General features: G+C 37.3%; 1 protein-coding gene across 1 annotated transcript in view; it reads right to left on the bottom strand.

Annotated features, from left to right (window-relative positions):
* Positions 1 to 367: 367 nt before the first annotated feature.
* USP12 (ubiquitin specific peptidase 12) overlaps positions 368 to 16,576 on the bottom strand; it is a 41,883-nt gene continuing 25,674 nt past the window's right edge. Inside the window, exons 4-9 of the mRNA XM_061457603.1 lie at positions 16,287 to 16,513; positions 10,939 to 11,015; positions 10,664 to 10,747; positions 8,296 to 8,493; positions 6,451 to 6,529; positions 368 to 3,219 (exon numbers count right to left, since the gene is read on the bottom strand). Coding sequence (XP_061313587.1) covers positions 3,118 to 3,219; positions 6,451 to 6,529; positions 8,296 to 8,493; positions 10,664 to 10,747; positions 10,939 to 11,015; positions 16,287 to 16,513 — 767 coding nt within the window. The 3' untranslated portion in view covers positions 368 to 3,117. The remainder of the gene's footprint in view (positions 3,220 to 6,450; positions 6,530 to 8,295; positions 8,494 to 10,663; positions 10,748 to 10,938; positions 11,016 to 16,286; positions 16,514 to 16,576) is intronic.

The following is a 16,576-nucleotide window of genomic DNA, read 5'->3' as shown; positions in this document are numbered from 1 at the left end:
CATATACTCCAAGTGAAGAATGACTTGATACCAAATCCTACATCGATGTTGTAACCAGCTGCATCTTCTTCTGCTGATGCTGGACTCCGTTCTTCAGTCAGTCTTTCTGGTATGCTGGTGCTGTAACAAATCCTGTTTTTCTTTCCTTCTGCTTTCCCTCCTACAAAGTGGTGAACCCTCAAGTAACTCAGATGCATATTTAATAGCAAGGTACAGATTTTTTTTTGAGGAAATGGAAGAAAGCAGTATTTCAGAACACTCCCTTCTCCACCTCAGAAACCAGCAACTTACTTAAAAACTAATTCTAGAGAAGTACACCACCAAAACCATGGCTGCCACTGAACTATTTTCTTCACAACACATCTAGTAAGATATATAATGCAGTGTATTTAAACACACTTCTCCTTCCATGGCTCATGGCAGTTAGCTTAATACAGGAAATTCCAGATACTTTTAAGGTTTGAAAACACTGAAAAGCACACATGGCAGCTGGCTGACCATTCAGGATCCACAAAGGATACAGTACTTACCTTTAGAGAACATACTTTATTTAATAGAAGGTTTTTGCTCCAATATACAAAATAAGGGACTGTAGTCCCAATTAACATTTACATAGTTACACAGCAAATAATTTCCACCATTTACAACAACTGATGACTTTCCCAGGCTCCCTCCTGTATTACAGCCAAGAAAAAAAAGCCCATAACGTTTTACATACCCATCAGTTATATTTTGCACTTTTCTGTCTTTTCAGTGTTTTAAGTTGCAGCTTCTGATACCAGTTTAATTAAGAATTTACAATCATTTCAACTGCACTAAAATAAAAATGAAATATATAATTTGGAATACTACCTCAAAGCCCCTATGCAAAATAAAAGTCAGTATCTTATAAAAATACACAGCAGGAGTAAAACCAGTGAAACAACAAAAATGTTTTCAATTTTTTTAGGGCATAAACTATTTAGCGACTAATCTCAGCTTTTTACTACACTAAAAAAAAACCCAACAAACCAAAATCCAAACAGAAAAAAAAGAAAAAAAAAAAAAAAAAAGACAAAACCCCAGATATTGAATTAGCAAAAAGTAATGTGACAGTTCTTCTACAATACTGTACCTTTAGTATGCAAAGGACTTCATCCTTCTAACATGCACCATTATCCAACTGATTCACCCCTTAACCTTTTTGCCACTGAAAGCTGAAAAAAGGACTTCAAATTACTTGAATCCCTTTAGAAAAATCCAGTCATATTTTCTGCATCTCACATAATATTTGAAGCTGTTCTTTACAATGCTGGTAGTTTAATCATGATACACAATTTTCTATAAAAGAATTCCAGCCAAACCAAGCTTTAGAAAGCTTTAGAAACTTTGCATTTAACAAAAGCGATTTCTTACAGTATGACAGTTGCTAAATAGCCCAATTTATTTAGTGACCCTGTTAAAGATTTGTTCAACTGAGTGAATAGGTGGTCATTTCCTGAGCTAAAAGATACAGGTAAGTAAATAGTCAGTTATAGCAGCAGATAGGAGACATTCTTTTTAAAAGTTGTAACAGTATCAATAAAATAACATTAGAAAATGACAATAATGTAAAAATCACTAGCTGAAGAGGGAGTGACAAGGACATCCAAGACCTGATTGCCATAATCTGGAATGCACATCCCATGACTTTCCAGAAATTACATTCAGCTACTGTCAGGCAACATCCTGGTAAGTGGAAGAATGTCAAATCACAGTAGTTCACAGATCAGGTGTTTTGTCAAAATTTAATTCTTAATGCTATTTCATAAACGTAAAGCAAGACAAACTGCCTAGTTTCAGAAATTTTGACTCTAAGGGATTTAAGAATTATTACTTTTAGAGGAATGTGGTATCTTCAGTCTCACGAAATTCCAAACTTATTTCTTCTTACTACTCAGACATCATTTATACTTGAGACCTTGAGTGGCTTTTGAGAGTCACCCATGACGCTAGGAAGAGAAAAAGATCCATTTTTAGGAACGGGAATAATATTCTTGAAATGGTTTATCTAAATCATTCTAATTTGTATGAACCATTAACAACCTATAACAAACTATAAAGACCAGTATACCACCACTGCACCATCATTTTCTTATGATATGCATTTTTGAAGGCTTCTAATAGTTTGATCACCTTTTTTTCACCCATTAATGGAAAGAGGATATTCTAATTTATTAAAGTACCTCACTTAGATACCAGTTCCTCCAGAAGGAAATCTCTCTTCTGTGTTATTCATTTTTTGACAGATATCATAAGCACTATTTTTAGAATTTATATTGGCTCTTGCTTAACATTTAAACATAATTAGTTTTAATTCAAATTAATATATAAAATTTCCAATACTTGTTAGAATAAAGGACAATACACAAGATCCTAAGTTACAATAATTTATAAATAAAAATAAACTATTACAAACCAAATCTTTCCCCATACGGAGATTAAAAGCCATAATCTTGACTGATTGTTCCCGGTCATACATTATAAATAACGTAAGCTTCTTCAGAGAAGCAAAACATACTTGCCTCCCTGACACCAGTTTAAATCTTCAGTTAAACGACTACCATCAAGAAGGCAATTGTGTTGGGCCCAGATATATCTTCTCGCTTACACGTTATCCCCTGAACCTCATTCTTTTAAACTTAAGCACGGGAATCTAAGTTCACAAAGAGTCCTTTACCTTTTACACACAAAGTCTGTATAAAATACAGATTTCTAATGCTCCTATTGCACCAACCTGGCAGTGCAGTTAGAACCTGATTCAAACTCCACTGAAGTCCATGAAAGGTTCTCCAGTGACCTTAATGGGTTTTGAATTAGGACCACAGATATAGTATTAACTAACAGAAAGCTCCTGCAAGAGTGGCTGGTATCTCTCTTTTTGCTTATGGGATGCAGTGGAGATGGGTAGTAAGCATGATACCTGAGCAAATAAAATTAAAATGATACAAAGGTCTCAATAATCCCAAACTCTTTGCTTAGTTGTGTGCAAACTGTGCCACTGCCCCTGGAGCTCCCTCCTTTCCTTTTTCTCAGTGCTTCCTCCATTCCAAGATAGAGATGTGAGACATGAAAATCTCTCTTCACTACAGTTTCCCCTCAATCCCGAGACTGATAGAAGAGGATGTAACCGGACTCGGAGTTCTTTGAGATGTCTGATGTCAACCCGTAGAATTCTTCAATAGCTTGTGCATCAATTTTCTGTGTGTAAAAAAAAAATAAAGTAAGAATATCTTGCATAGCATATACATGACATGAAGTTCCACCTAAAAACTACTATCAAAACAAAAATAACTCACATAATTACATAAAATAATAAAATCCAAATAATTCTTCAAGTTGTTATGCTTTGGTTTCCCATCTATCATCAACTGCAAAGAAGCCAGCAGCTATAGATATTTTTATATATGCATTTTTAAGTATTAAGTGAACCTACTGTAAGTGCAATCTTATGTGCACTGCTTGCTCAAATTTCACAAGAAAAAGTTATAAAGACAACAATATCCTATTAAGACATTTATCAATATGAAAAATGTAAGTAAAAACTATAATTTCTAACTCTGAGCAGCATGGGCCAATCCAGTGCAGAGGAGAATGAAGGCAGAATGATTGCTTGCGATCCTCTTAGCCTAGAAAGCCTCCTATAATCAAAATCTGGGGGAAAAGATGCAAAACTTCGGTTGAGAAGGTGAAGAGTATTGTCTGCTTTTCACAGTTAACATTTTCAGCTACAAAAGGAACCAAAACTGAAAGCATGCTCTCTTGCCACATTTTAAATCAAAGGCAATTAGGCTACTAACAGCCAAAAGACAGAAAGATAATTTTTCCTTCACTTAGGAAGATTTTATTTCAACTCATTCCCATTACTTGGAATAAGATTGTTTTAGATTTAAGACCAAAAAAATTATTTACTTTCTCTTTAGAAGGGCTAACAGGAAAAAATACATTGCTGCCAAGTTACTGCTTTGGCACTGGAAAAGATTGTCCCTGATGCTTGTGAAATGATGCGCCATTTACTACAGCTCTCTTTTTCCAGGAGAAAAGTGAAATTCTGACCCTATCAAGACATTTCACTTTACTGTCTACCTTGCTAAGACACAGGGGCAATCCTTTTACTTTCCCAACAGTTCTGTGTATTTCCATGTCTGACATTTCCTGCATGAAAAAACATCCATAATGTGGCTTGGAGAGAACTCTTCAATACTCGACTTGCCTGCCAATTAACAATGCAAGTCCAATACCTGTCTCACCCATTTTTCTTCTTTTCAATCACACAGATTTTTGCGCACTGTAAGGAAAATATAAACTATTCATTTTATAAATTGGATTAATTCAAATAAAGGCAGGAAAAGGACAGCAAAATCATACTTCATGCATAAGCAGAGACAAGGGGAACAAAAGGAAGACAACGGAACAAGCAAAAACCGTGAGATGATATAATACAGGCAAACCAGCAGTTCCTGCTCTTGCTCTGAATAAAGAATAAAATGTTCCAAGAAATTAGTTAAAAACCATTTTTGTTTTGTTTTGTTTTTTTTAAATGAGAGTAATTCCTGGAAGCACAGCTAATACTGGCAAAAATACCAACAGAAGCAAAAGGCTCATGTTTCAGTGATTAACTCGAAAATTTTAGGGTCAAATTTCAAAAATCTGAAGTTTTTACCTATTTTGAGTTTTGTTACACCTTCATCTGAAACAATTCAGGATACCTGGTAAAACAGACGACTATATTGATCTGTTGCATTAAATCATAAGCTCCTAGACAATATGAACAAATGGCTTGTTCCAATGAACTGCCCTTGGAAAAGAACTGCAGTAAAAGCAATTTATCTGCATAAAATCATAGAATAGTTAGGGTCGGAAAGGACCTTAAGGTCATCTAGTTCCAACCCCCCTGCCATGGGCAGGGACACCTCACACAACCATCTCACCCAAGGCTCTGTCCGACCCGGCCTTGAACACCGCCAGGGATGGAACATTCACAACCTCCCTGGGAAATCCATTCCAGTGCCTCACCACCCTCACAGGAAAAAAATTCTTCCTTATATCAATCTAAACTTCTCCTGTTTAAGTTTTAACCCATTACTCCTTGTCTTATCACTACAGTCGCTAATGAAGAGTCCGTCCCAGCATCCCTATAGGCCCCCTTCAGGGACTGGAAGGCTGCTATGAGGTCTCCACGCAGCCTTCTCTTCTCCAGGCTGAACAGCCCCAACTTCCTCAGCCTGTCTTCATACAGGAAGTGCTCCAGTCCCCTGATCATCCTCATGGCCCTTCTCTGGACTTGTTCCAACAGTTCCATGTCCTTTTTATGTTGAGGACACCAGAACTGCACACAATACTCCAGGTGAGGTCTCACGAGAGCAGAGTAGAGGGGCAGGATCACCTCCTTCGACCTGCTGGTCACACTCCTTTTGATGCAGCCCAGGATACGGTTGGCTTTCTGGGCTGCGAGCGCACACTGAAGCCGGCTCATGTTCATTTTCTCATCAACCAACACCCCCAAGTCCTTCTCCACAGGGCTGCTCTGAATCTCTTCTCTGCCCAACCTGTAGCTGTGCCTGGGATTGCTCCGACCCAGGTGTAGGACCTTGCACTTGGCATGGTTAAACTTCACAAGGCTGGCATCAGCCCACCTCACAGGGTGTCGAGGTCCCTCTGGATGGCATTCCTTCCCTCCAGGGTATCAACCGAACCACACAGCTTGGTGTCATCGGCAAACTTGCTGAGGGCGCACTCAATCCCACTGTCCATGTCAGCGACAAAGATGTTGAACAAGACCGGTCCCAACACCGATCCCTGAGGGACACCACTCGTTACTGGTTTCCAACTGGACATTGAGCCACTGACCACAACTCTTTGTGTGCGGCCATCCAGCCAGTTCTTTATCCACCGACTGGTCCATCCAGCAAATTGATGTCTCTCCAATTTAGAGACAAGGATGTTGTGTGGGACAGTGTCGAATGCTTTGCACAAGTCCAGGTAGATGACATCAACTGCTCTACCTGTGTCTATCGGTTCTGTAGCCCCATCATAGGAGGCCACCAAATTGGTCAGGCAGGATTTCCCCTTAGTAAAGCCATGCTGGCTGTCACCAAGCACCTCGTGGTTTTTCATGTATCTTTATTTGCCTTGTATCCTGGCCACAGGAATGTTTTGTCAAACAAAGGTGAAAGACAATGGCCATAAACAAGGAAGCATCTTCTAAGTATAAAAAACAAAATGCAATTCAAAGTATTCAAAGTATTGTACAGTCAAATTGCAAGGAACAGCTCTGCACTCAGCTAGTGCTTGTTTAGACTCGATTGAACCCTCCCCATTAGCATATCAGTCATTTCACTTTAATTAATCATGTACACGGGTGGGGGAGGGAGTGTGAGCACACGCTCTGGTCACTATTAGAAAAAAAGGCCACGGTTACACAAAGCTTACCTCAACAATATCATCATCAAAAAGCAACCAGAAATCATGACTCTTCACAATTGCAATGTAATGTCCTCTGTTAGGGCCACTGTGGAATAAAATTAGGAAAGAACACAGACAGTAACACATAAGTATGTAGGAATATATTTCACTACATTTTTTTCTTGGAGAAAAGTGATATTTAGCAGTAATTAAAATGGTTACCACTAAAATTTCTGCTTTTCCTTTTTTCCCCCTCCACTTACATCATCTTCATAATAAGGTCCTACTCATCTCTACATTTAATATTGTGTTAAAAGAAGGATTATACTTTCAAATGAGGAATAAACAGCACAGGCATTGAAAATATAAATGAAGAAACAGAGAAATGAAACTAAAAAACAAATCCCAACCTACACTTCTGATCTTCAGAAAGAAGCTGCAGAGCTGCTGTTGTTCATCTACAGTCTCTATCAGAAACCTTTCTATCTGACCCACTGTAAACAAAAACTGAATTAAACTGACAGTTTAGAAGTCCCAAGAATCCTCACAGCAACAAGAAGGGCTCACAATTAAACTAAAACTGTTATAATTCACAGCTTTTCAGCTTATGGCAGACAAGAAATTTCTTCACAATTATGACAGAAAAAAACCCAACTCTAATGGTGTCCTTTTTCTAATCAGGTTTCAAGTAAGGAAATAACACACTTTCCAAAATAGCTGAACCTTACAACTCAAAATGGAGGACTACTTAAAGCAGTTTTGGAACTGCCTCAACTGGCTAACAGCACTCAATACAAATTTTATGTCTAGATCAGGGAGGGAAGGTTGCCACCTGTGAGGGACATGTCTCTGTACCAAATTGCATAACTCAATGAAAACAAGGTTTGTATTGTGCCACGGCTCTAAGAATGCAGTCCCAAAACTGCAGATTGAATGAGGGAGAGAGAAATGGTCAGAATTTGACAGAATGGTCAGATATGGACAGATTTTCCCTATAATCCAAAACAAAAGCATTCACGAAAACTATGGCACAAAGGTTTATTTCCAAAACTGTCCTGGCCAACTTGAGTTGTAGTCATCTTAGGTCTACTGTAATCCTAGGTCTATCTAGGGAGGAGTGGAGGCGTGAGTGAGAACACTGATGGACTGGAGCAAACCGCCCAAAGAGGCAGTGAATCAGCAATCCCAGCCACAAGACTGAGCACAGTGCAACCTAATATCAAAGTTAGTCCCGCTTTGAGCTTCACAACATAAAATTATTCTGTGATTCTAGTTGTTAAACCATCACTTTCATCTTCGGGGCTTATATCTACTCAATAAGCAGTTTGTAGAGCAGCCCTTTTTAAGACTTGAAGCCACAAGAACATTTGTTGAACATAGCAAAATCAAATACAACTCTAACAGTCATATTCCAAAAGCAAGGAAACAAAAGCAATCAACAAAATTATTAATATATGGATATATTTCAGAAAATGCTGCTCAAGCCTTCAAAAGAAAACACCCTAAAGGAAAAGGTTTGTAAAGGAATCTGTTCCATAACACCTTCCTTCCTAAGAAACTTTTTTAAAGTGATCTTTTAATGGTATTACAGCAATACGATACTGCGAATTTTGTGGGGGGTTTTAAAAGTAGTTAAGTTCACACAAAGATCTGTGATGTGAAATACACCATTATCACTTTTTACTATCACAGCAACAAAGCTATATGCTGTCAGGATTGGTACCACCTACCCACAATGTTTTTTTTCCTAAGAAACTTTTCATTTAAGATGTCTTTAATGCTATTAGAGTTGTGTGGCAGTGGATGCTTTGTTCTGATTTTTAAACATACTTACACTACACAAAAATGCCTGCATAAAATAAGAGTTATTACCTTCCACAATGAACTACCACAGCAACAAGGTCATACATTCTGTCAGGATTGGTGGCATCTCCTGAGGTGTTAAACAAACGAAGCTCTAAAGGAAAAACTACTCTATAAGAGAGTTTTGTGTATCGATGCAGCTGATCCATGTATTTAAATCTCTTCAAATGGAGAGCTAGAATCATAGGCAGCTTTTTTACTTTCATCCTGAAAAATAAATCAAAAAACAAACCAAAATCCAACAGTATTTCCAATATCCATCCAAAACATTCAGTTGATATCAACAAACAGGAAACCTGTCTTACTGAAGTCTTAAAATAGTTCTGCAAGCATTAAAAGAAGCTCAACTATTCAGCTGTTTACAAGTATGTCCTGTGTTGCTAAAGGTGGATTTTAACAATTGAGAATTGCAAATGCATTTAGAACAATAAGCTATAACAGCCATGATGAACCCATATAGTAATTTAGACATAAAGACCATATAGCACAGAATTTCATTTTTAAATGTACCTACCTACAGCTTTTCTGAGTTCCCAAAGGCAAAACCTAGATCCCACTCAGCATACAGTGGAGGTATTGCAATAAAGTTGTTCCAGGTACCCTGTTTCAGGCCAATTACTCAGTAAACCAGCCGAGTCAAACATGCTTTTTAAAGTAAGCACTGTTACGCCACTTTGTTACATATATATTACTCCAAGTTTTCATATCAAGCCATTCATTTAGCATCCCCAAGGGTTATAAAAAGCACACTGTCACGCATCATACCTCCTTCTACCCAAACAAGATAATGCTGTGCTCTAGAATAGCAATTTGGTACAAATATTGCAGCATTATTTTATGCCAGTCAAAGCCAGATTACCTAGTTTTACTGAGAGCACATGGGCCCCTTTCCCTAGCTGGAGGTATTGAGATCTTGCACCAGTGCCTACAAATCCTCCTCAGCCAACCACAGCTGCCTGGTAGCAAACAGACTTCCACTCTCTGGGCAATGAATCTGCCCACACTAAAAGAGCGGCCAAGCTGGAGTGCTCTGCTTCTCAGCACAGCTGATTACCTTAGATCAACACTGTGATGAATTTCAGCCCTGAAAACTAGCTCAGCAACCTCAACAACACAGCCCAGATTTCAGACTTGTCTACTGAGACCGTATTTTCAGAGTATCAGGAATTATGTCTGTACATTTCTCAGAAGAGAGGGGCCTGGGGACAAACTCCTTGAAAATTCACCTTCCTTCCCTTTTTCTCATTAAACTCAGACTGACCCTAACCTGTAGGAAAACCCTGCTAGACTCAAATTTTCTCCATGGCCTGCAAATGAACTAGGAAATGGAAAAAGCAGGAAAAGGGCAGAAAGATGATAGAAGGAACTATTTTTCAGAAGGGTTACAATTTATTGTATTACTGAGATATAGATATAATTTCTGCTCTATTTCTTTTTTCAAAATTATGTCCTCTTCTTGTAATGTAGCTGTGAGAATAGCTCTCTCACTGGTGAAGGGATCCGGTACACCAGTTTTGCTAACTGAGTAGACACTATCACAGATAAGCTCCCTGTTAATAGGGACCAAAGAAAATCATGACTGTAGTGAAACTGAACTTAAGCCCCATATGAAGAGCACAAACGATAAAAGCTGTGTTTTGCCAATATGGCAGTGCCTACAGTACAGGTTTACATCAACACAGCTTATATTGGCCAGGAATCACATTACCTCCTCCCACACAGTAAAAGAGCGCAGACAACAGAAAAAACAACAGGACAGACCTGGCTTCACAACCCTCTAATACACACCAATTAGTAAGCTTAGGCAATGTGTGAAGGCAGCCTTTGCAGATGAGATATGCCAAAGCCATGTGCTGAATCTATGGTTAAACCAAATAACCAGAATCAGTGGTACAACCAGTAGAGCATGTCAGCGTTCCCACCCCTTCAACCAAATACCTTCCCAGATAATAAATACCAGACAGTACACAAAATCAGAGGTTTTTCAAAGGTGCAAGCAAGACTAAAAGGATTATTAGGCAGACAAGAACTGGTTTTAAATATAATGAATTTCAGGCTTCTACAGAGCTCCTGATGCTTTTCAAGAGCACTGTGAAGCAGAAGTTTAGCACAACTAACTGTGAACTTTCAAGAAACTGGAAACTCACTTAACAAAAAAAATTACAAGCCTCATTCTGATTGAATCAGAAAAAAAAGTTCTATCAAACTGATTCTTACAGCAATTGGAAACTAAGTTATTCTTAAGTGGAGGAAGAGTGAGAAAAACTAAGGGAAAAAGAACATTCTCCCCCTGCCTCATACACAGACACACAAGGAAATCAAGAGTATTTTCATGAAATGCACAGGTTATTTTTTGTCCTCCTGGAATCCAATGTACCTTTTATGTGCTTCTTGCTTACTGCGACATTCTTCACAGTAGTATTTGTATTCACTGCACAGAGTTTCTGTGTTGCTGAAACCCCTGAATGAAAAAAAAAAAAAAAGAAATGCTACGGATACGATTTTGTTTTCTGAAATATACATAAAAAGATGTACTATAATTTTATAGTATTAAGTCTACATAAGCTAGAATTGTGAGCTTTTAGTTTTACTTTCTGCTTTTTCGGTTAAAGATAAAAGACAAACTATGAAGATTCAGATTTTTGTGTCTACCTTAAACAGTGAGTGATTGAAGTACTCTGCTCCACATCAACTGAAAGGTCTAAGAAGTCTTCATCTTTGCTGCTTATCTGCATGAGAAAAGAACCAACAGATTATAGTTAAACCAAGTTATATGAATTTATCTCTGTTTCTCAGTACCATTTTCTATGGACAGAATGCCTCTCTTACTTTATAACAGCCTTTTAAAAACTGTTTTAAGTGGCCTTTCTATTTCAGAGATTTGCTAGATCTGTTTCTTATTTTTTTCAGAAAGATGGAAGTGTGCATGTGTCTGTGAGGGCACGTAATGCCAGCTGTCATTATGTTGTGACTGCAGCTCAACAATATTAATGCCAAGTTCCTTGTACACCTCACCCTTTTCAAAAGAACACAATCATCTTCCATTTAGCGCTTTCACCACTGTTCTTCTCCTGTGATTCCCTCCCACTGAGGGCTGTGTATTTGCATGTCATAGTGTCCTTAATAAACAGCACAAATACTTTGAAGCCTCTTCCTGGTTAGAGTCACACTATTAAATGAGCAGCAGATAGCAAATTAGTTAGTAAACGAGAGCCTGGGACTTAGATCTGATAGGGATAGAATAGTACAGAGCCATTTCTTACAAAAAGAAATTCCTAGAAGGAGAGAATATATTCCATTACCAATCCTGAAAAACAGTGACGGATGAAATCCACAGCTGCCCTGAAAACCAGCTATGTTATCAAAAGGTTTAGGAAACAGCAGTCTGCAGCCTTAACTTTTGTCTGCTAGTGTTTCCTCTCTAGAGATACTCAATGTCACTGTTGAAAATGTTCTCTCCCTTTTATTACTCCTAGGTACAAAAGTAAATGCTTTTAGAAAAGATGCCTGGCTGCAGTTTGTTGATTGAAAGCAGGAAAAGTTAAACAGCTACCAGAGAACTATTGTAAACTGACCTTCAAAACATATGAGATCTGTTCCCTTTCAACTCAGAATAAAAAGAGATTTGGGAATTTTTTCTTCATATATCTTATCAAGAGACAACAAACACACAGTTCCTAAGGACAACATATATGGGGGAAAAAAATGGATACAGATAGTCAACTATTTTTGAGAATTAATGCCACACAACAAATCAAAACCTTCTGAAATTAAGTTAAAGCTTTTGGAATTATCAAACTTAAATTCATAACACTAAGAACTCTGGTGGAAGTCATCTTAGCCTAGGGATTAAGAATGGCTCAGGAAAAAAACACATCAGTTCCAGAAAATACTCTGCTGCAGTCTTCAGTTAGGACAGCTGGAATTAAGGACTCGTGATCAGTGTTATTCAGACATGCAATTAGAGAATTCTTCCTCTCTTGGTCTAATAAAAAAAAAATTCCATGGAACGACAAAGATTTCACTGGCAGCTTTATCTCACACAGAAGCTGTAAGTGCAGGGAGGAGATGGAGAAGATGAAAGGGATGCCTTGTGCTTGGTTAAAGAGAGATCGGTGCTGAAACCAGAAGTTCACAAAAGGAATTTTTCCATTCTTACAGATAATGCAGCCTTAAAGAACCTCTCTCAGATTAGATGGTCCATTGTGCACTTAGGATCATGAAGAACCATTAAAGGCTGTATTGAAAGGACAAGTGGATTTTTTCCATCTATGTTGATAATTTAGAAATTGCTAGTCTTAAAAATAAAGAGGTTTTGAACATTAGTATTTGAACAGTACTTATTTTTTTTAGCATTAACTCAGTTTTAATTAAACAAAAAAGTCACCCTCCACTCTGAGCAGCCTGCTTGTCCCCCTGCTTCTGCAGAGGTTTTGTTTCAAATAAACACCACTAAGGTTCTTAGACTAAAGTCACCAATGCTATATATATATATATATATATATCTTTTAATTATATAGAGAATGAAGAAAAGATGGACATGTTCAGAAGACCTCATTACTTGCAGAATCAAGCCTTGATGTGTTCAAACAGCCATTTGAGCGCTCCTAACAGGAATATCTGAATAATTGTGAAGAATTTGGGTGCTCCAGTATCCTGGCTAAAGGGGATGGTATGTTCTCACATCAAGGACATAATTGCACTCAAACAGCTCAGCTGTAGTACTCTGACAACCAATGTCACGAAGAACAGAAAACTCAGAAGGCTACAATTCCTGGAATTTTTATCTCTTTCAGTCTGGAATTTCACTAGCAATGTGAATCAGCTTACTGACAAAAAAGGTTTTGCAACTGTAGGCTCCCCTGTGTGCAAAACCAGAAACTATTTTTAAATGAAGCTGAAACAAAAGACATGACTTATCTTGGTTTTATTGAAAAAAAAAAAAAAAAGAGAAAAAAGTAGGGCATAGTTAACATTTCTATAGTATCTATAGTACTCCCAGAAGAGAGACTACTGAGATTTGCCTTATTGCCTTCTCTCAGTCCAAAGTAGAATTGAGCCAGAACTTTATGCCCTATAGAGTCATTTGAACACAAGAGCAAGACCATCAGCTGTAGAAAAACATTATTGATACATTTGGTGCTTTTGACCCAACACAATTTCCTATTTTTCTCTGTAGAAGTATTACCCACATTTATCTGTTACGGATTTAACCTCAATGTGGTCAATTATATTATTTTTTGTTTACTGTTATGATTCCCTTAAACTGTGTAGATAAATCTGTAAAACCAAATAACTTCTGGATCATTTTTATCAATTAGCCACAAAAATTTGTACCATTCACTTCATCATACTACCTCTATCCAGGAAGGGAGAAATCATCATAACACAAAATCACATTAAAGGCGTGTACAGACAACTTGCAGTCCATGTTGTAACATTTACTTTACGGTGTGGCTTGACCCACGACACAAATCTTCGTTAAAGAATCATATCTATGTTCCTTGTATTCACTGTCCATACTTAAACTGAGGATAAATCTTTAATCAGTTAATTTTTTTATCACAAGGATGGGCTGAGACTGTGTGTCCTGGAAAGAAGCTCTTTTCTACAGTCAGGACTACTCAAATTAGAACAAAATCTTGCCATGGTGATTTTAGGAACACGGAGAAGGTTTGGCCAGTTAGAAGATACTCATTCTCACTTAGAGCAAAGATATATTATGCTTTGCATTTAAGTATGTGTTAAATTCCAAATTTAAAAAACCCTAAGGTTATTGTCTTATCATTAAAAAGCACAAATTCATCCACCGTTTCTGTGTAATCTTCCGCATGAGCTGCATTCAAGTACTCCTGACACTTAAATTATATGTCTTAACACAGAATGAGTCTAAATGCCAACAGCTTCCAATAAACATTAAAACAATATCACTATATTTGAAAGTAAGATAATATTCACAGCAACAGAACTTATTTAATGTGTCTAAATCTAAGTACTCATTTTCAGGTCACTGTGTTTTAATTAGAAACAAGCTGATACACTGAATAGACAGAAGCTGATAAAATAGTTTGTAGATAATTAGAAATCAAAATTACTATTATTGGAAGACAAAGGCCCTAATACACTAAAACCTCATGTGCATTACAACACTGAATTTAATATTCAACCGTCCAAGGAGGCACAGTGGCAAACAGACATGGTGTATCCTGTTCAGCAATAGCTAACAGAAAAATAGAATTGACTCATCTTAGTAAAACTCAAAATTATGATAGGCCTGGTAACTAATAAAGTATGCAAAGAGCATATCAGCATTAAAAACCTGTATTAAGGACTATTATCTAGATCAAAATCCTGACAGCAGTAACTTACGATGCCATAATAAGGAAAGGTAATGATGTCAGTCATGTTAACAGACTAAGCTAAATTCATGTTTCAAGAAGAAAAACAAAATCAGTTAAAAAACTAAAAGAGAAGCAATTGACAGTTTCCATGAGATAGTTATTAGAGAGGTGAAACCCACCAGGAAAGAAAATATGGTAGCCAGAAATCATCACCTGAATTAAGCAAAATACCATGATCTGCTAAGGTCTGTAGATACATTATATATGACATTAGGAAGCTATTTTCTTTGAAATAAAAGACAGGTGAGTATTTCTAGAAGATGGAGAAAATCCCATGTGAAACATACAGATTTAATTTGATTAATTCTTTCTTTCCAAGGTCATGCTGAAATACATTCATTACCTAACTTAAGCAAAACAGGTATGAAGTCATGCAAAATAACAGTAATTTAGGTTTTCTTTATATCTAACGAATAGATCATAACAGAATTACTGTGATTTTCAAGCTGTACTGCTTTTTCTCTTTCTCAAGCTGCTAAAATTCAATTATGATTTTTTTCTGAAATATATGCTTTTTCTTATTATAGATCTATTTCCAGAGAAAATTTTATATAGCTTGCTCAAATGAGTAGTTTATTTCTCAGGGTCTAATATCAGAATTCCTGTGAAAAGACATATAAAAAAGCATTATTTCTCCTGCACATTGTTATGTTCTTTGAGAATCCCAGTCTCAGTGCTAAAAGCCAACCACAGATTCTTGATTTCAATGGCTTTAAATTTAAAACCAGAAATTGGTGGAAGCTGAATCACAATACTTATTACCACTAAGCATGACATTAGGTCATCATGACATTAAATTTGAGAACTCCGCATCCCCAAGTAGCAGGCTTCATTGCTCTTAGGGATACATCAATTTAGCATTCTCTAAATTTTGAAATTCACAGAATCATAAAATCTTAGCTGGTTTGGGTTGGAAAGGACCTTAAAGACCACCTTGTTGCAACTCCCCTGCCATGGGCAGGGACACCTCCTCTAGACTAGGTTGCTCAAAGCCCAGTCCAACCTGGCCTTGAACACTGCCAGAGATGGAGCATCTACAGCCTCTCTGGACAACCTGCTTGTGTCTCACCACCCTCATGGTAAAGAATTTCTTCCTAATACCTAATCTAAATCTCCCATCTTTCATTTTAAAACCATTCCCCCTTGTGCTGTCACTGTAAAAAGTCTCACTCCAGATTTCTCGGAGGCCCCCTTTAAGTATTGAAAGGCTAAAGATGATCTCTGATCTCTGATCATCTTCATGGCCTCCTCTGGACTCGCTCAAGCAGGTCTATGGCCCTCTTGAGTTGGGGTCCCAGAGCTGAAGGCAGTACTGCAGGTGGGGTCTCACAAGAGTAGAGTAGAGGGGAAGCCGACTATGATCACACTGACAAAAATTCATGTAAGCATTTTCCTAATATCAACATAACCCTTTTCCTACAATTCACAGATGAGTTGCTGAAATTTTCTCAGTAACAAAGAAAAAATGCAAATGTTCATATGAACATAAGATTTCTAAAGAAAAAAACTAGGACGTTAGTCTGTTGAGATAAATGAATAAGGAAACATGAAGTTCTGAAACAAAGAAGAATTCATTTTATGAATTACATACAGACTTACAGTTTCACACGTAAGACATCTGGTTTCATTAGTTAATGTTCCCTGAAAGATTTCATGAACCCAGGTTGGGTCTGGCGGGCTGTTATTTTCATTGTCGATGTTGCCATTAGGTAGGCGACCATTTTGTTTCTCTTGTTTTCTTTCCTCTTGCAAGATATCCGCAATTGTATTTAATAGATAGTTTAAGAACTCATGTGCATCCTGCTGCATGTAGTTATCAAAAAGCTCTACAACATAAAATGACAGAAGAGTTTTTATTTGATTGGTTAGTGCCACACTACAAAAATATT

This window comes from Pezoporus flaviventris, unplaced genomic scaffold (assembly GCF_033815535.1).
Source record: "Pezoporus flaviventris isolate CSIRO_AGI_PZ_B2104156 unplaced genomic scaffold, CSIRO_AGI_Pfla_v1 ptg000025l, whole genome shotgun sequence".
Lineage (NCBI taxonomy): Eukaryota > Metazoa > Chordata > Aves > Psittaciformes > Psittacidae > Pezoporus > Pezoporus flaviventris.
Note: the sequence above shows the minus strand (reverse complement) of the source record. Positions and strands in the feature narration are given on the sequence as shown.